At 40.0% G+C, this 26,444-nt stretch overlaps 1 protein-coding gene across 4 annotated transcripts in view; it reads right to left on the bottom strand.

Annotated features, from left to right (window-relative positions):
• LOC101160492 (ras/Rap GTPase-activating protein SynGAP) overlaps positions 1-26,444 on the bottom strand; it is a 59,839-nt gene that overhangs the window by 8,354 nt on the left and 25,041 nt on the right. For 3 of the 4 annotated variants that reach the window (XM_020706992.2, XM_011480774.3, XM_020706993.2), the window contains 11 exons: positions 26,073-26,408; positions 25,846-25,990; positions 23,935-24,079; positions 23,527-23,763; positions 20,304-20,505; positions 19,315-19,505; positions 16,046-16,268; positions 14,358-14,942; positions 10,459-10,938; positions 10,248-10,385; positions 9,135-9,346 (listed from right to left, as the gene is read on the bottom strand). In XM_020706992.2, coding sequence (XP_020562651.1) covers positions 9,135-9,346; positions 10,248-10,385; positions 10,459-10,938; positions 14,358-14,942; positions 16,046-16,268; positions 19,315-19,505; positions 20,304-20,505; positions 23,527-23,763; positions 23,935-24,079; positions 25,846-25,990; positions 26,073-26,408 — 2,894 coding nt within the window. The remainder of the gene's footprint in view (positions 1-9,134; positions 9,347-10,247; positions 10,386-10,458; positions 10,939-14,357; positions 14,943-16,045; positions 16,269-19,314; positions 19,506-20,303; positions 20,506-23,526; positions 23,764-23,934; positions 24,080-25,845; positions 25,991-26,072; positions 26,409-26,444) is intronic. The other variant, XM_020706991.2, reaches the window with a different exon arrangement.

The following is a 26,444-nucleotide window of genomic DNA, read 5'->3' as shown; positions in this document are numbered from 1 at the left end:
ATCAAACTCCCGCTCAGATTTTACCTGCATCAAGTGGTTTTTATGGTTGAACATTTTAACAACAAACTGCAGTCAGCCATTGATGCTGTAGCTCCAATTAAAACCAAAACGGTGAAAACTAAAGCTACAGCACCCTGAAAAAAACAAATCGATCAGAGCCATGTAACGCCAGTCCAGGAAAGAGGAGAGGAGGTGGAGAAAAAAAAAATTAATTCAAAGAAAAGCAAATGATGTACAACCAGCAATAAAAAAAACCTCCACTTCTCAAACTTAATCTTACTAAACAAAAACGACCCTAAATTTCTCTTCAAAACAATAGACACTAACCAAATGAAATTCTCAGAGGTCCTCCATTGCACCATCAGATGCTACATGTGTGACTTTGGCAGACCACTTCAGGAGTAAAATCAATGCTATTAGGTCTAGTCTTTTAACTCAAAAATGTGTTGATTTTAATGAATCTATAGCATTGTATTCATCGGAGGAAACACTGGAAAGTGTTGTCCTGGTTGACGCCATGGCACTTGGCAGAGTTCTCTCCCAGTTAAAGCCAACCACCTGCCTTTCAGACCCAATCCCCACATCCTTGTTGAAAACCTTTTATGACTTTTTTGAGTCTGAGCTTTTAAATTTAGTAAATTGCTCTCTTCAGACGGATGTCTTTCCTGCTGCCTTTAAAACGGCAGTGGTGAGGCCTCATTTGAAGAAGACCAATTTAGATCCAAACAACTATAACAATTATTGTCCAGTATCCAACTTACCATTTTTAAGTTAAATGATTGAAAAAACTGTTTTAATCCAATTCACTGAGTTTTTAAATAGAAATAACATCTTTGAAATACAGCAGTCTGGTTTTAGGACAAACAACAGCTCAGAGACGGTCCTTGTCAAAATAGTTAATGACATTAGATGTAACCAAGACCCTCAGAAACTTTTAGTCCTGGTACTACAGGATCTGACTGCTGCATTTGACAGTATTTTACTCAAAAGAAGCTACTACCAGAGATTTGGGCATCTCTGGTAGTGTGATGAAGTGGTTTTATTCCTGTTAGGAGTGATTAGAAACAGAATAGTTAGAAACTCCCTTTTACATTTTATTAAACTAACTTTTACCTTTTATTACATTAATGGCTTAACCTCGATTTACTATGTATTATCATCTCAAAATTATATTACACTCCAAACAGAACACAACCAAGACTATTGTCTCGCAAACATTCCTTTAACATCCTCCCTTTTCATCTTTGTGTGTTCTGGTGTATGCGTTCTGGCAAATGTCTCTGATAACCTCAGAGAGATCTGACACTTTAGGTGCTCTGACCTTCGAGCATCTAGCCTGCAACAGTCTGTGGGTGTGTTTTTCACACCATGATCCATCGAATGAGGTTCTGAATATGCAAATGCAAGGTATATATGCCAGGCCTTTTGCTGAACCCCTTTGTTCAGACTTTGAATGTACCTTGTTCATCTGTCTGTAACCCTGCGTACAAATCTGTGGTCTTTGTGCGGAGTAAATCTACAAAAGATAAGTTTTGTCTCTGAGTCGTTATTCATTATTTCTGTGTGTAAGAAACTGACGGGGTTACGAACTAACACAAATACAGTCCTTTCTAGAGAATCCAGTTTCTTCACAATTCCTAACTCACAGATCGAATATTTTATGTAAGTATAGATACATGCTCCTCAATGATTAGTGAAATCAATTGTGGGGTCCCCCAAGGTTCAATTTTAGGCTCAATACTTTTTAATCTATACATGCTGCCACTTGGGGACGTCATCAGAAGGCATGGCATTTGTTTTCACAGCTACATTGATGACACTCAACTCATCGCTTTGTCTCCTGATGACTAAGAGTCACTCAATAAACTCTAAAAAAAGAATTTTAGACATTAAGTCATGGATGGCTGAGAACTTCTCACAGCTCAACCAGGACAAAACAGATGTTTAAGTGATCGGCTCTGAAGACAAAAGAGAGATTGTTTTGTCTAAATTAAAAAATTACAAAACTTCTCAGTGTGTGAGAAACCTGGGTGTTACTTTTGACTCTGAGATGAATTCTATCCCACAAATTAAAAATATAAGAAAAACAGGATTATATCATCTTAAAAACATTGCCAGAGTCCGCCCATTTCTCTCTCTTGCCAGCAAAGAGGTGCAAATGCATGCTTCTATTCCAGCAGACTACATTATTTTAATGCCCTGCTCTCTGGTCTCCCCAGAAGAAGGATATCAAACCTTCAACCTCTGCAAAATTCAGCCGCACGCGTGCTGACAAGGACCAGGGGGCGGGAACACATTCCGATTTTAAAATGGCTGCATTGGCTCCCTGTGCAATTCAGAATTGATTTTAAAGTTCTTTTATATTGGTTTATAAATGTTTTATGGTCTTGGGCCTTCATATTTATCTGATGTGATTTTTAAGTATGAGCCCTCGCAAACCCAGAGATCCTCTGATAAAGGCCTTTTGGTTATACCAAAAGTTAGAACAAAAACATACGGCGAGGCCTCATTCAGTTTTTAGTGCTTATCTGAGTTTGTTTAATTAAGCTTTTATTTTTGGAAAATATGAAACTCACTTAAACATCAAGCTCTGACTATAAAACAGGATTTCTTTGTAGAACCTCAGAACATGTTTGTGTCCGAATTCCCACCCCAACTCCTAACTACTAAAAACTACGTAGAGCCCTGGATTTTAAAAGCAATTCGGACACCATGTAACGCAATGCATTGTGGTTTATATTCGCAGATCTAGTAAGCATCAATGCACACTGGTTTTTTGCTCATACTTCTGGGAAATTTCCAGGGCACTGGATTTTGGAGTTGTAGATTTGGACAGCACTACAAAATGGTGAACGCACCATATAGTGCACAATGTAGGGGTTAGGGTGGGAATTTTGACACAGCCAAAGTCTAAACTGGTCCGATCGGCACGTGTCCTAGTGAACAAAAGGTATGTATTTTTCACGTTCCTAAATCTGCCAGTCAAAAATTTCTAACTGTTCAGTTACCCATAAAACATGACCTAAAATTGCTACGTAAGCAAGTTAACAAAGTTTTTTGTAACCGACTTTGATACGTTGATACTGTGAAATTCCCAGACTCCAAACCTATATAAAAAATCTTCAAATGAAGAACTAAAAATGTATCCAGAAATTCTGTGAACAAAAATCATAATCATGTGTATTCTCCAAATACATATAATTATAATTTTGCGGACCATTATAAACCCTGATTATTAATCTTTGATGTAAAAAAAATAGCAAGAATAATTTCTTTATGTTAAAGAAATTGTTTATCCAATAAAATGTGTTTTCATGCATCTGCCTTTCATTTAACTTAATATTTTGAATATTTGAACAACCTATTTTACTTAATTATAAACTGTAAATACTATTTAACATTCAACCTTTTTTCAGCAGTGAACTTTTTTCTATGTCCTTTGCTTTGTTAACTGCTTATGCTGCTGTGGAACACTGAAATGGAATTTACGGTTATCCCGGGCAACATTTGTTAGGTTAATACTCTAATTTTACAATTACCGAGGTTTACATGAATATTTAAGATGATCACATTAAATGCTGTGGTGTAAGTAATTGGCAAATGCTGATGAATAAATAATTTAGCGTCACGAGTTGCAAAGCTAATGAAAAAAGATTTATGCATCCACAATGACATTAAAAACAAATGATGTTATACCACTTAGTTAAAAATGAAAGAAAAATACAAATTTTGTGTTAATTATTCCTTTCCGAAAAATAAACACAATAATCATTGTCATCATTTTAAAAACACTGCTTTACTATCCAAATATAGATAAAGACTTTTTTACTTTTTTACCGGAAGGCATTGTCACACAACCACTGTGTGCATTTATTTTCCATATTGCACGGATGAAAATTGGTCTTACGTGGAGAAAGTTGTGGTCTTTATGTGACGTTTTCATACATCTATCACGAATGAACCACATTAAAATCCCGAAAGAAGGATGACTAAACCACGCAAAGAACTCATAAATCAACATAGATCATAAACCCTGCATTATTATTATTGTGCTGCTAATATGTACTTCGTTAGTGATATGTGCGTCAATTTACGTAATTTGAACATGATGTGTGCTCGGTTTATGCGACATAAAAGTTATACATCGGTGGTAGATATGTGTTACACATACGTAGAACAGTAGTAAGAAGCCACAAATTTGCATATGCATGTCGAAAAAATCACACAAAATTGAGATTTATGTAACAGTTGTGTATAAATTACATAAAAGTAGGGGTGTATCACCAAGAGTATGGTGATACGATACGTATCCCGATACGCGTCCCACGTTAAAATTACATATCGCTATAATGTACCAGAACACGTTTTGAATATTAATATGTGTTAAAAAAAAACAGAATAAATGTCCCTTAACCACTAAGGTTCTAAAAGTATGATTGAGGAAATCTGTTTGTTTCAACATTGTTTAGTGTAGCTTCTCCAGTACCTTTTAAACGGTTAAGTAGCCTGAACGGTCCTTGAACAGGTGCTTCCAAAATGAAGAGGGGAAGAGAACAATTCTTTCCAGAAACATGAAAGTGTGATGATGAGGCAGCATGACAGGATGAAGGAGACGCTTTGATGTGGTTAAGATGCTGTATTGACATGACAGTCTGCACTGCAGCTGCAGCTCCGCTTTCTCACACGCAGAAGTAAACACGGATTTCACCGCTCATCGCCACGATGTTGGCCTTTTTTCAGAGCGTTGTACACATCAGTCTAATTGTTACGGCTGGGGCTGTATTTGGTTTGGTTTTGTTCTGTTTATTCTGCCTTTTGTGTATTTGATTTGTATCAGAGTGGGACTTCTGTGTTTTTGTGGATCTTTGTGTGTGTATGTCCATGTCTGATTATTTGCAGGTGTGGTGCATAAAGGTGTGGCTCCCATTGGACCCAAACTGATGGAGGCAGCCTTCAAAAGCCCCATGTGGACCTCCAGTCTGTGAGTAGGGAGCTTGGCTGCAGCCGGTCTCCACTGCAGCTTGGCCCTCTTCTCCATTTTGTTTTGTAGTTCCTCATTTGTTTTAGTTTGTGTGTTGCACTTAGTAATACTTTGTGTTTAGGCCCACTCTGTAGTTGTGTGTGGTCTAATTTTGTTTAAGTGAAGCTGTAGGGGTGAACTGCCATTTTCTTTAGTAGGTGTTTTCTCCTGTTTATGTTAGTGCAGGGAGATTAGAGTTTGTCTTTGTTTTCCCTTTTCCTTTGGTTCAGGTAAGAAAACAGATTTCAGTTAGGTGGGGTTTTGTTTCTGATTTTGGCCTTGGTTCACCCTGAAGTCTTTTTGCTTCACTTTTAGTTATTTATGGAAGCGATTGTGTAGCATAATTAAAAATAAAAGTCAATACCAGAAATGCTTTTTCATTTTCAAAATGAAGCATTTTTTGACTCTAAATTAAAATGAAAAAGCAATCGACCAAGATGCTTTTTCATGTACTACCTCAACACCGCTTATTCTGTCACTTAATTAAAATGAAAAAGAAAATGGTATTTGAAATTTCATTTTCTAAAAGTTCTCTGGTAAATGTGTAGCAAAATTCATTTAGAAATGTCTAATTTGACAATTAAAATGGATTAACAGAAATGCTTTTTAATTTTGAAAATGTAACTGCATCAAATGACTCAAAATTAAAATGAAAAATCAATACTTCAAAAGGATTTTTCATTTTCTTCTTTAACATGGCTCATTCTGTGACATAATTAAAGCGAAAATGCAAAGAAGGGATTGCATTTGCATTTTCACATCCACCCCGCAAAAACTGTAGCAATATTCACTACCAGTCAGCATTTCCAGGGGGAGGCGGGGCGGTGCAAAGTGCAGTAACACGGAATAAAAGCCTTCATGGGATATTCACTATATTTTTGGTTCATTATGTCAATTGTTAGAGGCAGAAAAAAATGCCACACACACAACCACTCTGTGTTTTTTCCACGTATGAAATTTTGGTATTTTAGCCATATGTGCGTGATATACATAATTCATAAGTGTTTCTTGCGTTCCTCATTCATCGATGTGTGCAGACGACCGTCGAGGGTTTCAGTCGACAGGAATTCAGTTTTGAGCTGTTGAAGATTTTGGGTCGAGGTTTCACACATTTTTTTAACACTTATGTCTGCCACCGATCTACCACCGATGTATAACCTTTATATCGCATATACGACCCACCTAAATAATTAATAAATAATATGTATGTGTATATTATTTTTGTCTTAATATGTGCATAGTATTTTGCAATTATAATTCATGCTCAGTATGTATGACAGTAAAAAAATTATTATATTTTATAGCTTATAGATATTATAAAACATTATGTATAAATAAAGAAGCTGCTTGGTATTATAATTAATATTTATGAGGACTAGGGGGTGAGTTTATGTAAGTTTATACTTCTTCTCACTCTTTTTCAAATATGTACGATCACCTGAGGCCGACGCCGGGACGATCACCTGAGGCCGACGCCGGGACGATCACCTGAGGCCGACGCCGCGACGATCACCTGGGGCCGACGCCGCGACGATCACCTGGGGCCGACGCCGCGACGATCACCTGGGGCCGACGCCGGGACGATCACCTGAGGCAGATGCCGCGATCATAAAGTCGCGGTTCACCCTTGCAGCCGCTGTTGAAGCTGGTGTGAAGCATCGCTGAGCGGAAGAACAAGGAGTGTTCCTGAAGATTCATCTTCAGAGAAAGATTCATCCTTCCCAGAGTCTGTCTGTTTTCACCTGACCATGGCGGTTTCTTCAGCTTGTCAAAACTGTTGCTGTGATCAAATGAATGAAACCGTCACCAAGTTCAAGGATGAATTAGTAAAACTTGCTGATGCCCTCACTGAAAAAGAGACCCTTCTCTCCAGTGCCTATCAGCTTGCTGCAAAGCAATCGCAGGTGATCACCAGGTTAACCGTCGCACAGGACACTCTTACATTGGACCCCGAGTGTGTCCGGACTTCCTCCTGCTCCACACCGAGAGACCATCCATCCTGGGCAGAGGTAGTTGTTCGGGGCCCAAAAAGATCCCAGTCGAGGCCGACACCGCCATCAACACCTCCAAAGCTCCCCCTCTCTAACCGGTTCACCATTCTGGGAAACGATGACGCTGATGCTGGGGATGGGCTAGGACCATCTCTCACCACACCAGTATGGTTGCCCGGGGGAGTGAAATGCTCCCCCACAATTGTGAATGGTGCAGACAACCCTGCTGCAGTTTCCTTCACTGGGGCCCGTGCGAGGAAGCGAACCCCGGAAGCGGCTCAGACCCGGCGGTCGCTGCGCGGAGAAGCAGCTTCCGCTAATCGGAGGATAAAACTCCTCCGGGACGCGGTGACTGAGCGGTGCATCGGCCACGACCCACCACAATCTGGGCAACCCTGCAACCGCCCCACAGCCACACGAGCAGCACTGAGATCAGCAGAAGAGCGGGAGGGCTCTGCACCTGTCGAGTCCCACTCTCCCCCACCTCGTCCACTCTTCACCCCAACAGCCTTGATCATCGGAGACTCCATCACCAGAAATATAAGATTCATCAACGCAGTCACCAGATGTTTTCCAGGAGCAGAAGTGATGGACATTCTCCTAAAACTCATAGACCTTCTGCTCTCTCTTCCATCCACCATCATCCGGATTATTGTTCACGTTGGGACTGATGACACCACGCTGCAGCAGTCAGAAGTAACAAAACGTGATTTTCTGGATCTTTTTCACTTCTTAAACACTGGGAAAACTGTCTTTATTTCTGGACCCATCCCCACACTCTCCCGAGGATCCACTAGAGTCAGCAGGATCCTTTCCTTTAACACCAGGCTGCAGTCTGCCTCTCGCAAGTTCAGCTTTGGTTTTATTGACAATTTTAATCTTTTTTGGAACCGCCCCTCTTTTTATCGACCTGACGGTCTTCACCCCAGCTCTCTCGGAACCAATATTTTAACTGCTAACATCCAACACACTGTGCATTGTTTGAGAGAAGACTGACTATCAACTTTCAATACTTTCAATTTTATTTTAATTAATATTTGCATATTTTACCTGTTTTCATATTTTAACTATTTTATTTCATTACTTCTACATTTTAGACTGTTTACGAGTGTTTTCTCACCCTTGGCCGGGGTGATAGTGTTCGGGCTCCAAGAGATTCTGGCCATGCTTGTCCTCTGGCATCTCTTGTTCCGACTACCCGGGCTGCCGGGCCTGGTGTGCCCATGTTTGGTCCTCTGGGACTGGGGGTTGGGGGTCTCTGGGGCGTTGGGTGCTGGGGATGAGTTGTGCTTGTGTTGCTTAGATGCTGACACCCCGGCAACAGGAGGACAGGGCGGACAGCGCCTTCTGGGTTCTCTTTTCTTAAGCTCTGTCATTTCTCTTTTACTTGTGCTTGTTTTTGGGTATTTTATTATGAAGGGGTTATTTAGTGATTTTATTTCATATGTGGGGTTTCTTTTTATTGTATTCTTGTTGGTTTTTTATGGAAAGCATCTTGACCTGTCTGTTTGACATGAAAGTTGCTTTGTAATTAAAATTAATTTGAATTTGAATTGTTGTATAATTCATATTCATATTTTTTTTCTGCTTGTGTTTATAATAATGTTTTTTCTTTCTTTTTTTCCCCGAGTGAACGTTTTTCTTTATTTTCTCTTTTTTTAAATATGTGTTTTTTTAATATTTGAAATAAACTTGTTTCTTTTCCATTCCTATCACATTAAAATTATGTAATTGACCACAAATCACTAATGAATAGCATATTAGCAGCACGATAATAACACACGGTTCATGCTCTTCGTTGATTAACGTGTTCTTTGTGTGGTTTTTTTTGTGCTTCTTTTGTGGTTTAACATGGGTTTTTTTTGTGATACATGTGTGAAAATTTCACATAAAAACCACAACTTTTCTCACTTTTTCCGCATATGTTCACGTAAGACTAATTCTCATCCATGCAATAAGTGCAGAATGTAAGGAGCGGCTGTGTGACGCAGCCTTTAGCAACTATTGTGGCGCCTGACCCACAAAAAGAAATGATTCTGTGTTGAAACGCCACAAAGGTAAGCAGAGGGCTAAATGGCCCTCTGTTAGCTCTACGGGCTGGACATGAAGGAGGCTGAAATCACCTGTGAATGATGCCTTTGATTTGAGAATCCTTCTCCAACTGCTGCAGCTTTAGGCGGCGCTCGCTGTCCTCCAGGCGGCATTGATACTGCTGGAGGATCTTGCTGGTCTGTTGTTCCTGGGACATAAGTCTCTGCTCATACTCTTCCAGTTTGCGATGTGACATCTTCAGGCGCTCCTTCAGGTTATGAATTTCTTCTTCATATTCTTTAACCTGGGAGAAAAATAACTTCAAATAGTTATGGGTTTACAAAAAAATTATCAGGAGGTTCAGAGCAGCAAAAATAGTGGAAAACATAGTTTTAGAATATAAAATACTTAGAAAAAAAATAACCTGTGTTAGAACATAAAAATCATATTTAAAGACCCCCTCTGATAATCTTTTGATCAATTTTCAAAGTGTTCCCAATCATCTTTAAATATGATTATGCCGTTTTTAGTCAAAATATAAAAACCTGTCATTTTCTATAGGACAAAGTTTCTGCAGAGCGGCAGGAGTTCTCTAGCTAAGTACACAGGGCATTTGACACATGTTGAAGAACACGCTAAACGCAAGTTGTTGGTCACGTGTTTAGCCCGTGGTGTTCACACTGGATAAGCAGTGTCCAGAAGGGTTTCTTCTTCTTCTTCTTCTTTTTCTACTGCTTACTTGCACATGTCCAACACGGACGCTAGTGCGAAATGTTGAAGCATTTTAAATTTGGTGAATCTTGCTCCAGGCTTTTTCTTCCACAGTTCTACTTGGTTAAATGTAAGACTTGCTGAGGGCAGTGTGCACGTAGCTGCTGAGTTGTGGGGAAGCCCCTTGGTGCAGAGCAACCCCACATCTCCTTCTCCGCCCCATTGCTGGGAGTTTGGAGCAGGGCAGATTTTGTCCTGCTTAGTGTACTTTCTACGTCACAAATGTAATCTTTTTCAAACTGATTCTTTTTAATCTGCTCCTGATTCACAACGATTTGAATAAAGAAATACTTAGAAATGCACATTTAGGCTCATTTTTCTTTCCATGTATCCTTCATCATCCGAAAAATGCTACAAAAACATCTTAAAAACACTAGAAACCCTGTTTTCATTGCAGTAGGTCTTTAAAGCACAGCATAACACATTATACACACCCTTTCTAGTCTGGATTCATCCATGCTCTTGGAATACTCTTTGAGCTGCCCCTCACGGTCTGGCCGCAGACTCTCGATGTCAGCAGAGAGGTGTGGCATGTTGGACACCCAGGCGACCGTCCGTTCATTCATGTTCCCCTAAAACAACGATACTAGGTCAAGATTTCAGGTCATTAACTTCCCAAACTGCGTCATTTTCAGCTGGACTCACCTGTTTGTTGGCGACTGGCTTGAGGAGATGCTGCTGTGGAGGCTGCAGCTGTGACTTCTTGCCGCTTTTGGTTGGTGTGTCTGTTGACTCCTCTGCAGCTGCCGCCGGGGCTTGGTTCTCTTTGGCGGCACCGGTCTGGAACGGGAGCCCGGGAGCCGGACTATCCGTCGCCGTCAGCTGCGCGTCCTGCTGAGGCGCCTGCTGTTGGGCCGCCTGCTGACTTGATCGTGATTTTGGCTGGCTACCGCTCATGTTTGTGTCAGAGGCATCAAGGAGGATGTTCCTGCTCTGCGGGCGAACCTTTGGAGGTGTGGCAGTGGCTGCAGTGTTAATAGAACGCTGGGACTTTAAGTGAGGAGCAATCGATGTCTGGCGGACAGGATGGACTGTGGTTGGAGGTGTGGCTAAGGAGGCGGGAGTACCTGTGCCAGTGCCTGTATGAGATGTGACTCCCATCAGATGCTGTTGCTGGAGAGATTCCTGAAAAAATAACAGAGTTAAGGAAAATGATGACCAAAATAATTGTAGAAATTAAGACGTTAATTTAACCATACATCAAAGTTATCTGTTATTTTAACATTTGCACACATGTCCTCAAAAAAACAGTTTATTTTCCAATGAAAAAATTCAAATTCCCTCTGAGACACACAGTTAAAAGTCTGCCAGATGAGAAGTCTGATTAGTAGACAGTGGCCTTAATGTGAAATGTCATAATCCCTGCATAGTTTAAGACCAATATAATATATAATATATATATAATATTTATAATACAGAGATATCCTCCCGATTGTCCTCTGTAGAAGCCATTTCTAAGCCTGAATATCAGGCATACTACTGAATTTGATCCTTTTAGTATCTAAAAACAAACATGATTTAAAAAATATTTAAAAAATATCTACACAACAGATATCTACAGCGAAAAGGTGCATTTTGGGTTTCCCTGTCTAAAACTCTCGCATTCAAGCATCACTATGCACATTTCTAAAATGGTTTTACGTTTAAAAAAAAGCGAGGCCATTTAATGCACTTTGAAAAAACCCAGGCTGAACTTTGACCAATCAGGAAGTCGGGAAAGGATTTGCTAGTGACGTATGGATGGCGGCCTTTTTAGTTTATGAAGTGTCAACTGTTTGAAAATTAATAATAGAGGAGAGATGAATAATTGTAGTTTGTGTCTAGCTGGAATTTTATGACACCAAAGTCTTTCATAGTTTGGGATAGAGCTGTGAATGAAAAGGCCTAGAGCAAGATTCTAGAGGTTTGCTCCACTTTGACATTTCACCTTAAGCCACTTCCAACTGAAGGTGATGGACATGCGCCAGTAAACGGTAGAAAAGGTAAAAGAAGAAGAAGAAGCCCCTGCCTGCTTGTCCAGTGTGAAGGTCATATTCTCAACGCAAGTTCAAGACCACAGCCGGTGCAAACGTAGCCCAATTCTTTTTGATTGACAGCCTGACTTTAAACCCCTGTTGCAGGCCAAACTGTGCTTTTTCTGCCTTTGCAACAAAACCAACAAACCCATTTATGAAAAAACAGAGGTGCAGCGATCTCCTGCCGAAATACCTTAAATGTGGATTCCAATTCAAACCATTGAGTAATGTCTAAAACATTTTGTCAGTGTACTTTGCAAGAGAAAGTGGCAGAAACTCCAATTTGGTGGTGCAAGACATTTTTTTTTCTGCTACTATTGTTTGAGGTCAGCATCGGCTTCATTTGCCACAAAAATAGCGGTGAAATACCTTTTTTTATTTTACTTTTTTCTTTGCTAACTTTTTAGAAACTAAAATCTGACTTGACATTTTGTTGATCAGTCTGCCCACCATCTGTTGCAAGTTTTAACTTCATTACAACCACACATCTATTTTTAGCATTTTGGGATATTATTTCTTTGCACATGAATCACACTGCCGCCTTAAAAGAAAAAAAAAACATGTTTTTAACGATCGATTGAAAAATAGGGTTGATAATTAATTCATAAAACACCGTCCTGATGAAACCATCTGCATTAACAAGCAGGCGAATTGTGACGTTTTTTTTTCCATTAAGGCCCACGCAGCAGGACGGAAATAGCTGAAGACGATACATGACAGCCCCATTAAACACAACAGCCTCGCAGAGAGAGTAAACTTAGGAGTGTGATGGATCCACAGCCAGTGAAAACAAGCCTCAAGACACAAAGGTCGGCGGATTCCATTTCAAGCTGCTTCGCAAAATACACGCTGCCCTGGAAAAACCAAGTCAGAAAACTGACAGTTTCATTAAATCTGAGACCCAATCTGGTGTTCTAAAAAGAAGTCTCCCTCAGAAGATTCAAAGAAACTGCGATCTTCAGTGCAGAATTGTGAACAGATGGGTACGTTTGATGAGCAGCAACAAGTGTTGTAACCGTTAAAACAAGGCCCATCAAAATACTCGGAAAAATTCTGCAGAGCAGGTGCAGGATTTATTCGCCTTTTCCAGAATTTACTGCCATTAAACAAGTGCTCTTGTACTGGTGTTGCATTTGCATGTTATGCTGCTTGATGAAAAGCCTTTCATTAAAGGTTTCATTCCAACCGAGTTCAGTTACCCACGGTCAACATGCTTCAATCATAGAGGCTCTCAAGCGACAATGAGCTTTAAAAAAGAAAGCCAAAAATAAAAAAGAAAGCAGAAAAAGGTCAAAAGAATCCTGTAAACGATCAAATTAATTATTTCGTTTTTGCTTAATATGACTTATAATATGAACTTACCCATCTGCTAAATCGATTTCTGCAGATTTAATAGTTCAAATTAAAACTGCGAGCAAGGTATTGTGGCATTGCCGCCCCTCTTCCCCAGCCACCCCAGTCAGAACTACATGTGTCAAAAATAAAAATCACTTTTTTCAAAATGGCAGCTTTTCTGATGGTTTTATTTCCATAGCAACCATTTTATTTTGTGGTTGCCAGGGGGTGACAAACAGATCTAGGTACGTTTTAGAAGATTTGGCAAGAGTACATTTTTTGATTTCCTTGGCAACGGAAGCTTTTTGCCAACCATGCCCACTTGCCTAGTACGTTTGTATCGTTGTCATTTTGTTTTGTTCAGCTTAAGCCAGAGATTCAAGTATTACCTTTTCCAGAAAAATGTGCGAGCAACAGGGGCAAACACCACTTTTGCGAGCTCACCACTCTAATGCCGTACAAAATCTGTAAAGTTTAAAAACAAACGTTTTTTCCTGAGTAGCTTCTCTATGATTATGCGGTGATAGATTCAGACAGAGGTAGGTTTAAATTTGTAGCTGCTACCAAAGCTAGTTTTGGTGGGGGAAATTGAAGATGGTAGCTTCCTCCCGAGGTCAAAGGTCAATGAAACTTTGTTTGTGGTTGTAGACTTAACATGCATGCGCGCGAAATTTAGAGAAAATTGTTGTGACAAAAATCTTCTTTTCCCATATTGTGGGGAAACGTTACAATTGACAAATTTCATGTTTTGCCACAAAAATGGGCACCAAGCTGTAGGTTCCCTGGCCATCCCATAATAATTTCAAAACTTACTTTGGGTACTCAGAGATGTTTGTTTTGGTTTCATAAGTTGATTTTTAAGTAAATCTTTTGAGCTCCAAAGGAGATTTTGGCCCCATAGATTTTCTTTTAATTTTGCCTGTCATCAATTGTTTGAGGAAGGGGTTTCTGACAACACCCAAAATTATTTTTCATTGAGTACTAGGTGTGTGCACATTTTGGTGGGTTTTTGAGCACGTGATGCTAAAATGTGCAATAGGAAAGAAGACTCTGAGTCACCTGTGCTTTATAGATGATAGAATTCAGGAATCACTTGCACTAGTTTTGTCTATGCGTGTTTCATGTTCGATGATGGATTTCATTAACCTCAAACAGTCCTTCTGAGCACGGTGAGGACATGTGACACATCCTTACCTGCACCTGCAGTGACAGTTGGTGCCAGGCGTAATCGTTGCTCTGATTCTGCCGGGTGAAATCATCACTGTAGCTGTGTGAGTGCACGATACTGGGCTGCACCAGACTGCTCTGTGACCGCAGGGCGGACAAGTCCTCGCTGCGAGAAAAAGCGCTGTTGCCAAACGCCGGCGGGTAGTCGGGGTGGCCATTTTCAGGCTCGGGAGCGAGCAGAAGAGGTGGAGGAGGAGCAGGATGCTGGGACTGAGCTGGGGAGTTCTGGGCTGCCAGATGGAATAGAGGGTTCTGGAAAGACAGGGGGAAGTGCATTGCTGCTGCTGCTTGTTGTTGTTGCTGGGATATGGACTCTGTAGGGCCCCCCACGTGGCCCATCTGGCTAAGTCGGAGACCCGAGCCGGAGGATCCAGGCGGCAAATGCCCCCCAACACGAAGAGGACCACCGAGATTCCCGAAACTGTGACCGAGACCAGCTATGGAGGCTTGAGAGGAGGCAAGCATGTCCCCCACAGAGTTCAAGTTGGAGATGCTGTTCATGCGAGAGTCCTGAAGGTCCATCATGGACACACTTTTATTTACACTGTGAACCTAGGAGACACAGAACACCAGCATTAACACTCTTTTTAACTGATTTTGTTCGTGTTTTGTCTGCGCGTCATTTTGGGGAGAAGATAGTCTAACCAGATTTGATTTGTAACTCATACAATTCATTTGCAATTGTGCATTCACAACCCATTTATCAGCCACTTTGAAATTTGATTGTGAATAATCTCAAGTAAAACCTCAACTTGAGTGCTGTAAAAAATGCGTATTAAGACTTTTTTTTAAAAATCTATTGGGGCATATCTGTTTAAGAAAGGGGGAAAGATAATACTAGATATCATTCACGTTTCTTAGTTCAAAGTGGCTGATAAGAAAACTCTGATGACCTAGCATTCTGGCAGTATTTAAACACACCACCTACACAAATCTGATGACCTGAAAAGAGTTTCACACCTCCTCGTGCACTTGCAACTCTGATTTGTGTGTAAATGGGGTTTTGTGAGTGAGTGTGCACATAGTACGCACAGATCAGGCGATTGGTGCGTACTAATTAAAGATGTGTATGTGTAGGTGCCATTTTAAAGTAGTAGTTTTAAGCTGGTGTAACTTCAAGTTGTAGGTGCATAAATTCTTTTTGGTATTTGTACGTTTTTGATATTTGAGGGTACATGTGAATACACAATTGCAGTGGAAGCCTGAACCGTCCAACGCGAAGCCATTAACCCGCTTATAACATGGTCACTTACAAAAGCAGTAAAGATTAACAGAATATTATCTTTTGGGAACGAGATATTATTTAGTGCGAACAAAATATTAATTTGTGGGAACAAGATATTAATCTGTGGGAACGAGACATATTTTCATTTTTTAATGTCAGGATACGGGCTCAGTAGAAAATAAATAGACAAAGATTTTAAAAATGGATTTTGATTAATTTTCCTACCATAACAGTTCAGATATGTTGAGCCAGAAACCAAGGCTCTTTTTTACACTAGTCCTCAATTTATTTAAACAAATAGCTGACTTTTGTCCAAAACTAGAATGTAGCCTAAGGTAGATTAGAGTTGCATTTCTTTCCAAACAGTAAAAACATGTATACAGTAGAACAAATTACAGATCATCTATTTAGATGAAGATGGAATATTTACGTAATGACCCCCTTTGACCTTTGGATCGGGTTCTGTGATGTCCGAGCTGCTGGTGCAGTATGCAGGGCTGGACCGGGCCAGTGGGGGGCGGGTGACATAGAACACCTCCCTGGAGGAGCGGAAGTCGCGCTCCGCCTGACGCCTCATGTTCAGATTGGATGAGAGCGACTCCACAGCCGACACCCCGGTGGTGGGAGATGGAAGGCGAGAGATGTCGATTGAGCTGGAACCACAAAACACAAAAAACAGCATAGGAGTAAAAATAAGATATTAGAAAAATGTTTAGAAAGCCTAGAAGCCATGTGTTCAGTGGTTCATCTTTTGGGCATCAAATTTAGCTAAAAATGAAAAATATTCAGGCAGTTCCTGAAAAGTATCGTTTTTAATCCATCTTCACACCTTTTATCTGCATGAATTGCAATTTTTTTTCTGACTTTGCACATTCAAGCGACCACCTCCAATAAAAAGTTCAATGTAAACATGCATAAATGCGCGTTTTGGGCTTCCGAGTTCAAAACCCTTGCATTCATGCATAGCCATGCACATTTCTACAACGGTTTTTGGACTCTACGTACAGAATACACGGCTATTGATTGTGCATTGAACGTTAAACCAATCAGGGACTAAGGTTTGGTAGTGACGTAAGGATGGCGTCCCTTTTAGTTTACGGAAGTGCCAACCGTTTGAAAATTGATCCTGGAGGCGAAATCAATAATTGCAATAAGTGCCTGGCTGGAATTCTATGACACCAAGTCTTTCATTTATCTGAACGGAGCTGTGAAAGGAAAAGCCTGGAGCAAGATTTGTGAGACTCACACCCATTTTATCAGGTCAGGATGGTTGACGAAGGACCCAAAAGGCAGAGACGCAAGGCAGGTGGTTCCAAGAACAAAGGGGTTTTAATTCAATAAAAAAAAGCGCTGCCGAGAAGGGAAACCAAAAAACCAGGGGTAGGGGTCAAGATGCAAACAGAAAGAAGACAGTATGGACCAGCATAGAGGGAAGCAGAGACAAGACTTAACAGGACTGACAAGACACAGGTGCAGACGATCAGGAGAGATTGGGACCAGGGAAGTAAAACTCAAAAACAAAGACAAGTAGAAAACCGGAAGCAGAACTCTGACGGTATGTCTGAATGCCCACCCTAACGCCTCCATAGAGCGCTGTTCGCCATCTTTGCTGTCCAAATCTACAATTCCAAGATCCAGTGCACTGGAAATTTCCCAGAAGTCTATGCGAAAAACCAGAGTGCATCGATGCTCACTAGATCGGCAAATATAGACCACAATGCATTGCGTCGGAACATTTTTTACCAAAAAAAAGTATTAAAATTTATCTTTTTGATAAACCAACCACGTTTTATCTTCAGAAGACAATGGACTCATAAATAATTGTCGCAAAACGCTCATATTAATTCGATTTTAACTTCGTGAAATCGATGACGTCATATCCGCCGTTATTTAAAAAAAAGTAGTGAGCGTGGTGTCCGAATTGCTTTTAAAATTCACGGCACTACATAGTGCCTCACTATCTAGTTTTTTAGTAGTAAGGGGTTAAGGTGGGAATTCGGATACAACCTAAATAATGGCAGAAACAAAATGGAAGCAAAACTAAGAAAAAAAATCCAAACCATGACAACTTTGATATTTTGCACCAAGAATCCTTCAGCTGTAGGGGACAGACAAGCGCTAGTATTGACTAGGAACGGTCCAGTGTAAACACCATGGGCTAAACCTACCAGTATTTAAATCTCTTTTAAGAAACCTACCTCTATAGGCGGGCTTTTAATGATTTTACTGGTTCTTAAATTAAAACATTTGATTTTATTGATTTTATTGATTTCATTGATTTCGTTGATTTTACTGATTTATCGATTTTATTGATTCTAACCTCTATCACCGTTTCATGTGTGTGCTGGGTTTTATTTCTACATACTGGAAACTGTTTTTAATACTGATTTTGTCTCACATTAATTGTGCAGCACTTAGTAATCTGGATTTCGAAAATTGCAATATAAAAAAAGTTTATTATTATTATTATTATTTTTAAACACGAGTTCCAAAATGTGCACGTCACATGTCCGTTGTGAATGTATCTTAACGGTTGCATCACGAAGCACGCGGCAGTGGAAACCAAGCATCTTGTTGGCACCATAGTTGTGACACTTCTGAGGTTAGAGTTGTCTCTCTCTCTCTCTGTCTCTCTCCTCAGCCATTTGATCTGTGCCCCCTCAAGCCTGGCTTCAGCAGATTATGCAACTGTTTCGGTGACATGTTTACCCTAGCAGATTTGGTTCCCTTCAGTCCAGTTTTTGACAGGAAGGACACTTTCCAAAAGAAAATTAGCACTGTGCAGTTCTTCTGATATTAACACGGTTTTCATCTCCTTTAAGAGGTTCTAATTTAAGCTCCCTGTAATGGAGCGACTGGCTCCTGACAGCAGCTGATGAATTCAAAGTAAGAAAAGGTTCCGGTAACCGCGCCCATGAAAAGGCTGGCGCTGCCAATTACTCATTGATAAACACTCATAAGACATGAAAAGGTTAACTATCTTTATGGGTTCTTAACAACACACCTGGAATATAAAAAGCTCTTGAACTTAATTTCTTTTATGTTTTTTGTCTGTTCTGCAAATTTATCGTAACAAACCAGAATGTCTTAAACTTGTAAAGCCCACTGCATCAAAGAACTGACAGAAAGTTGCAATTTGCCTCTACTTTTTTGATGATAACCTTGATGATTTGGTTAGTTTTTGCTCACAAAATTGTTAGTTTAAGATGCAAAAAATAGTAAAGTGTTCAGGACAAAAACACCTTATTTCCCTCTGTCTCAAATTTGACTCACACATTTTTAACATTGAGTAACTGTATTAAATGGAAATAACTCTCAACAAATTTTTTATTCTTTTAAATCAGCAAGTGGTCCTTTTAAGGAAAATGACCAACAATAGATGAATTATTATCATCATAAAGGTTTAGCTAAAAGTTTCCCGCTAAAAGTGTTTTTAATTTTTCACGGAGGCAGTCATTTTTAAATAAGCAGGAAAAACCCGTCTACTGCCCCTAGTGGGTTGATAATGAACTACAGGCCTGAAAACATGGACCAAAATTATACATAGTCTCATAAAATTCTTGATTCAAATATGATACAAATGGTTGCATAGGATTAATGGAGCCAAAAAGCCAAACAGAAGCTGAGGACGGGTTCTGTTCACAGACTTGCAAGAACGTTTTGATGGATAGGAACTGAAGGCCGCGGTGTTGTAAGAACCTGTTCAAGTCACGCATCATAAGGCTTTGGAAGTCGGAGGACATGAGGCGATTGAAGGATGGGCGGGTGAAGAGCCTGTCCTTCGGTCGCTCCGGCTGCTGATTTGTTGGCATGTGGAGCTGCGGGTTTCTCAGGGCGACGCTGATGTCATTCAGCAGGCGGGGCAGGGGTCCAAGTTTCAAAATGGCATCCTATAATAGAGTGAAGCTCAAAATTATTTCAAGAACTTCTGCATTTCAAAAGTACAACAAAAGAGTTTTCCATAACAATCTGAGACAATATGAGGTCCTTTTGATTTTTTGATTTAGGAAAAAAGAAATGATTCTTTACTTTCACTAATTTCTATAAGTCAGTAAACACATAATGAGGATTTTAACCTCTGACTTCCGGCCTGTTTCTCTGAAATATTATTTCTATTTATTTCATCAGTTAGAGAGCTTCTACTTTTTTACAGTATTATCTGCACTATAAAGGTCTACAACATAATAGCCTACATAAAAAATGCAACAGTTGATCAATAAAAACAAGGAATCCCAACTAATCAAAAATTACTAGAGGGTCTTCCATCTTTAAAAATCAAGAATGTACAATGAAAAAAGGAATGTCAAAATAGTTAAAACAAGCTTAACTATACTATATAATAATAAATATACTTTAACCTTAATAAATTATTCAGTCTAAAATGTCAGAATTTCCGACTCTAATCTCCATATTCTGACATTTTACATATACTGTAAAATATTAACAACAGCCTTGTAGTTAAGAAAAAAATGGACTTGGTGACATTGACATATTTAAGGCACCTGTGTCGGCATGTCGATCCTATTCAGAGAATGAAATATTTATTTTATTAAGTCTTATAACTGCAGTAAATATATATTTAAAAACACCCAAATTATAAACATGGTTATGACTTATTTCAGCTCAAATAATATCTTATTATTACAAAAGTTAAAATATAATTGACAACATTGTGTCCTTCCACCCACCTTGCTGAGTTGGCCCATGACTTCCCACAGCAGACTGTGGAGCATGGACAACTCTCTGCCCAGGTCAATGTAGCCCTCAAAGCCTCCAGCGTTTCCTCCAGTGTCCAAGTTGGAAATTTCATAGAGGAACTGCTGCATGGAGCCCCACTCCATCTCCAGGAACTCGTTCATGAAATACATGTATTCCTCCTTTGGCCCAAATCTGAACAAAAAGATGACAAAAAGGCACGATGCCGGTCATCGGTGGATACAATTTTGGGGGGAGATTTTGACATTTAAATTGAAAATGTCATCAGCATTTTTCTAAACATTGAACAACTAGAATATATTATTAAACTTTGTTTTTATTGCAAGAATGTGTCTTGGTACAAAACATCTTCTATCAATATGAAAGCTAATGATGACCCTGATGGTAACCATGGTTACAGCCTTCTCTTCTGCTCTAACTAACAGGGGTCAAAGCACGTTTCCACTTCCACAAAAGAGCTTAAAGACACGGCAGCCTCCGTCACTTGGCAACTTGTGTCGTTTTTTGTTTTGTTTTTTCACATCAGTCAGCTTTGTTGTTTTACAAACCTCGTCTACTTAACCGTTGTTTTCTTCTACCTTTAGAAAAATGGCATCTTATTCTTAGATGATCTATATCTTGGCACTTACTCTGATTAAAGTCAACTTTTTGAAACTATGAATGTGCAAAAACAGCAGCAACTTTAGCTTACTCCCAAGATGTTAAATGTGGCAGACATCTCACAAGTTACAGGCAGTGATCAGTTGACAAACTCTACCAGATTTAGCATATAAATCCCCTAATCTGTCATTCAAACTGGTCAACCTTCCTCACTGATAAGAACATTCCCATGATTCTGCAGAAAGTTTCAGACAAATCTTGAAAGGAAAAGGGGGTCAACACTGTAACGCAGCAAAATGTAATCAAATGTAAGTTTCTGACATGTTCAGCAGATTCAGGCGGGATTGATGTACTACTGCTTTTCATCAAAGGTGGATTGACTTCTTCCTTCCTGCTTACAGCATCACTGACAGAAGATTCAAACCCAATGAGAAGTGAAGCTGCTCAGTTTAGTACGTAATCTTGTCATCTTGTCTTGGTCTTTAGGAGGGTTTGGCATCAAAGCAGTCTATTTTCAAAGCGTTCCCAGTGGTCTTTTTATGACGATTAGGCCATTTTTAGCCAAAATAAAAAACCCTGTGTCGTTTTCTAGGACATAGTTTCTGCAGAGTGGCAGGAGTTCATCAGAAATGTGCCTGTGATTTATGGGCGGGGGGCGGGGACCCCCCCCCCTTTTCCTCCCTGATGCTGAGAGCTCTCTGTTTACCTGCTCTCCTGCTAGCTCACAGCCTCCCATAACCCAACAGTAACACGACAAAATCACTTGGACAAGGAAAACGAAAACATACACGGATGTGGATGCATCAGAATGAAGCGCAGCAGGGAGCTAGTGGTCCGCCTAGGGTATTTTCTACATCACAAATTAGCTCTTTTTTTTTATACAGCTTTTTTTTTTTCTGCTCCTGATTTACTAAAAATTAAAAAAAGAACTTCTTATAGGCCTCTAGACTCAACTTTTTCCTTAGGTGCACATGTGTCAAAGTGTCGCAGCAACCGTTCACACGATGACCATGAATCAGCTTTTCTTTGCACCAATGTGCAACACATTGCTAACGTAGAGAGCTGCTTTTCTCTGTGGCAGTTTAGCCGTTCATCGCATAAACATTCAAACATTCACATTGATTCCCGCCTGGCACGCCCATGAGTCGATGTTTCCTTGGGCGAGACACTGAACCCCACCTTGCCTCTGGTGGTAGGTTGGCGCCTGTGTTCGGCAGCGGACACGCCACCGGTGTGTGAATGTGTGTGTGACTGTGTGAATGGTACTGTGACTGTAAAGCGCTTTGGGCCTTGTAGGTAGAAAAGCGCCATATAATTATACGCCATTTACACCATTTAAACAAAAGCCTAGAGGACAGGATGGAAACACTGGAACGTGTGCAAACTGGACGACTCAGATGTACATTCTCATAAACAAAAACAATCATACCGTTTTTTTTTCCTCACAACGGCTGGACCCACAGATGCGACCGTGTATTTTTTTTTTTTAGGCGCACCATTGAAAAATTCAGTTCATATATATGTATCTATCTATCTATCTATCTATCTATCTATCTATCTATCTATCTATCTATCTATCTATCTATGTATATATATATATATATATATATATATATATATATATATATATATATATATATATATATATATATATATATATATATATATATATATATATATCTGTGTGTGTGTGTGCATGTGTGTGTGTGTGTGTGTCCTGCATCTTTTAAAGGCAATACGCTCAGTTTGCTGCACCACTGTTCTGCATTGAAACCGTTCAGAATTGTCGATCTTGGGGGGTTCCGGCTGCCGCTGCTGCTGCGGCGGGGGTCTGGGTGTGGGGGTGGCTGAACCTTACCGTAATGATAAACAACCAGTAAACTTGTCTGCTCTATGCTGCTTCATTGTCTTATCCCCCCCTCCCACTATCACCCCCCCCCCCCCCCCCCAACATCCCTCTCTCTTCTTCCCTTCTTTCCTTTTCTGTCCGGTCCAACGCCAAAGATTTTCAAACATGATTGAAATTAATAAAGTTTGGCCTCAATTACAAAAGGGGTTTATTCAGTCATGCCTTTGGTTTGTCTGAAGATTGATAACCCCTCTTGTTAAAGTAAAATATGTCCAACACAAGAGGCCCTCAGCTCTCATCTGTCTGCCTAGCTGTTGGACAGGACAAGTTAAAAAAAAAAGAAGAATTGTCGATCTTAACTGGTCACACTTCCAAATGTCAGATAAAAGATTTTGTGATTTTTCACACCTAAATAACTGCTTTTTAATCCATTATGTTTAGCAGCTCATAGCACAATTTTCTGTGATTTGACACCTTCAGAATGCATATTTATTTCAGTTTTCGCCTTACCTTGTAAGTGTTTCTAGGTAATAAAAATGTAACATATTAAATGATCTGATCAAGAAAGTTTTAAATAAGATTAGCTAAAAGAGTGAATAAATCCCTCTTAGCTTAAAATCTAATATTAAATGTTGAATGTGTCAGAGCTCACATTATACATTTGCAGAACTGAGCATTTTAATGTAAGCAAGGCTCATTTTCTACTGAAAGAGCTACAAGCAGACAGGCAAAGCTTAAATGCATACTTGCTGAAGCTGGCCAGGTTCTGCATCACCCTGGCGATGAGCGTAAGCGTGCGAGACGTGCGTTCAGCGGGGTACTCCTGCATCAGGCTGAACAGGGAGGGAGACATGATGGCTGGGCACATGAAACGCAGAAACAGGGAGGAGCTGATGAGGCTGTCAGCAAGATCCTCTCTTCCACGCTCAGCACATCTGGCTCTCCAAGACGCAAAGACTTCCTTCAGCTCCCGGGGGAAGATGCTGAAACATGTATTTTTTTATTTTAGTTTATTACAACAACTGTCAAAAAAGCTACGCAAAATGCTCTGAACAATTCCCTGTAATGCCAGCTTTAAAGAACATACAACTATAACCTGATGGAAGTGAATTTTAAAAAAGAAAGTGGCAGATTTAGGATTGAGCTGCCCTGACCAGAGGGAGTTGATGATTTTGCAGAGTAAGAGCTCGCAGCACATGCGAAGGTTGGCTTGATGGTCGGCGAGGACGGATGGGGGGACACGCATGGGGTCCACCTCACAATTCTCCTCAGACTCATATAAGGCTCGAATGAAGTCACCTAAAGATGGAGAACAAAGTCCACGCATTATTGGATCTTATACCATGGTCCGGTTGAATACTCGATTCTGATTGGCTGCTGGGTATGCGTTAAAACCTGATAACCGCACGGTGAAAAAAGAAGTTCCGGTCGGCTAGCTTAAATGATTTGTATCACTGCGCCGGCTTCTGTAAAACAACCTTTTGCTTCATCATCTGGGCAAAAACAAGCGGTAAGCGATTAACTTTCCCTCTGAATTGATGCTTTATTCAACCCATCGGGACGATCAGCATATATATATCGCCGAATCTTGACTGCAGCGGTGGTGCTGCGCGACGCGTACTATATGTTACGTTTATGTTTATGAGAAAAGTGATCCAAATCGGAAAAAAAAAACAAGAATAAAGTACTAAAACTGATTGAAAAATATATTTTTTTGTAAATGACCATGGTATAAGCGGGTTAATGGCCTTCGAAGTGTGCGGTTACTACTTTTTAACGCACTTCGCGGAAGCAACCGTCCTCCGCTTCGCGTCGGACGGTTCAGGCTTCCACGGCGTGCGTTAAAAAGTAGTAACTGCACACCTCGTCGGCCATTAACCCTTACAAAACACACAGAAACCAAAGGATTAGCAAAAGCTTAACTTATTGTAATCATCAATTTCATACAAAGTATTTTCATGATTGAACTTATTTTAAATGAAACATTGGGTTTGAAAACAGGCTTCTGCAACTCAAGCCTTATTTAAGGTTTTTCACAAAATATGGAAGGAATTCTTTTTAGAATTGAAAAAGATTTATCTACACAATGTAAGTGAACGGCATCAAAATGACATTCTGAGTCAAAATGGCTAAAGGTGATAGACCATATAGCAACAGCTGGACTTTTAGCTTCTTTTGGACCAACGTATCCATTTTTCATGAAAATCCATGGCTTAAAAATTCTGGAGTTCCTCGGCAACCAGAAACCCAGCCCTCAGTGATGGAAAATAAAGGAGTTGAATAAACTGTAATCACCTCTATCATCTATATTTCTATCATCACACAATTTAAATCACCATCCAACATGTAGAATACTATTAAATCTGTTTCAGTGATAGTTTAGTTTAGCAATTACCTATAATACATAAGATTATACAATTATGAAGCCCATTGAGAAAACTATGTTGTAATTTGTGCTATAGAAATAAAATTGAATTGAATTCAATATATAATTTGGTCCTTGCAGGCAAGGATTGCTGTGGGACAGGATAACATCACAATCATTTTTGTGTACTCTTGTAATTTAGTGTAGCCTCTATACAAGAAACAAAACTGTAATTGCATGAACAATGCTTTATTCAACCAGTAAAAATGAACTTTAATTCATTTGAAAATCAATTTACGACGGAGTATTAGGGCCACCATAATATGAAAAAAGTAAAATACATTTACGAGAAGAGAGTTGTGAAATTATAAGAAATAGATCGGAATTTTACAAGAATAAAGTTGTAAAATGATGAACAAAAAAGTCAAAAGTTTATGAGAAAAAAACTCAGAAATACGAGTAAAAAAAGTTGATATTTCACGATAATAAAGTATTAATTTCATAATTTTCCAGTTGAGAATTTACTAGATTAAAGTCATACATTTCTTTTTAGATCATACATTTTCTCTCACAAATGTATGACTTTATTCTGGTAAATGTATTTATATCATCTTCATGGTGGCTCTTATCCTCTGTTGTATAAATACCCCAGATGGTGAAATGTCATGGTAATAGATCTGGAATGGACACAGTGTCTTACCTATAGCTTCCTTGAGGTATCTGTGGCCTATTAGTTTGAGGTACTCTTCCACAGCCTTCGTAGCGAGCGTGTTCTCCCGAAAGATCAAGTGTTCACGGTCCATGAATCGATCTGCCTCACACATGGCCATGTCTGACAGAAACTCCTAAGAGGAGATCACACTTCCAGGTCAGTGAAGGCCACACAAAGGAAACTACTGCAACCGCACACACGCCGCACTACACTACCTTTGTTTTCCCTGTGCTTTGCAGGATGTGCACCAAAGCGAACGCCACCTCCTCTTTACTCTTCACGCTCAGCAGCGGCTCCAGGACAGCACACAGTGTTCTGTAGTTGTTGGTGATGTATTCGGCGAATTCCTTGTATAACTCCATCGGGAGGATGTTCATCGTCTGGTAGCGAGACTTTATGCGCAGTGAAGCGTTGATGACTTTGGTACTTCCCACGCCGCCACCTTTGGCCAGAACACTGGACTGTATCACTGGGTACCACTGCTCCACAAACTGTCGGCCTGTGATGCTGGAAATGGGGATGCTGACCAGGCCAATGTATGTGCTTTTCTCCTAAAGAGCGGAACACAGAGACGTTCTTTCTTTGAC

Source organism: Oryzias latipes, chromosome 11 (assembly GCF_002234675.1).
Source record: "Oryzias latipes chromosome 11, ASM223467v1".
Classification (NCBI taxonomy): Eukaryota; Metazoa; Chordata; class Actinopteri; order Beloniformes; family Adrianichthyidae; genus Oryzias; species Oryzias latipes.
This window is presented reverse-complemented; position numbering and strand designations above follow the sequence as displayed.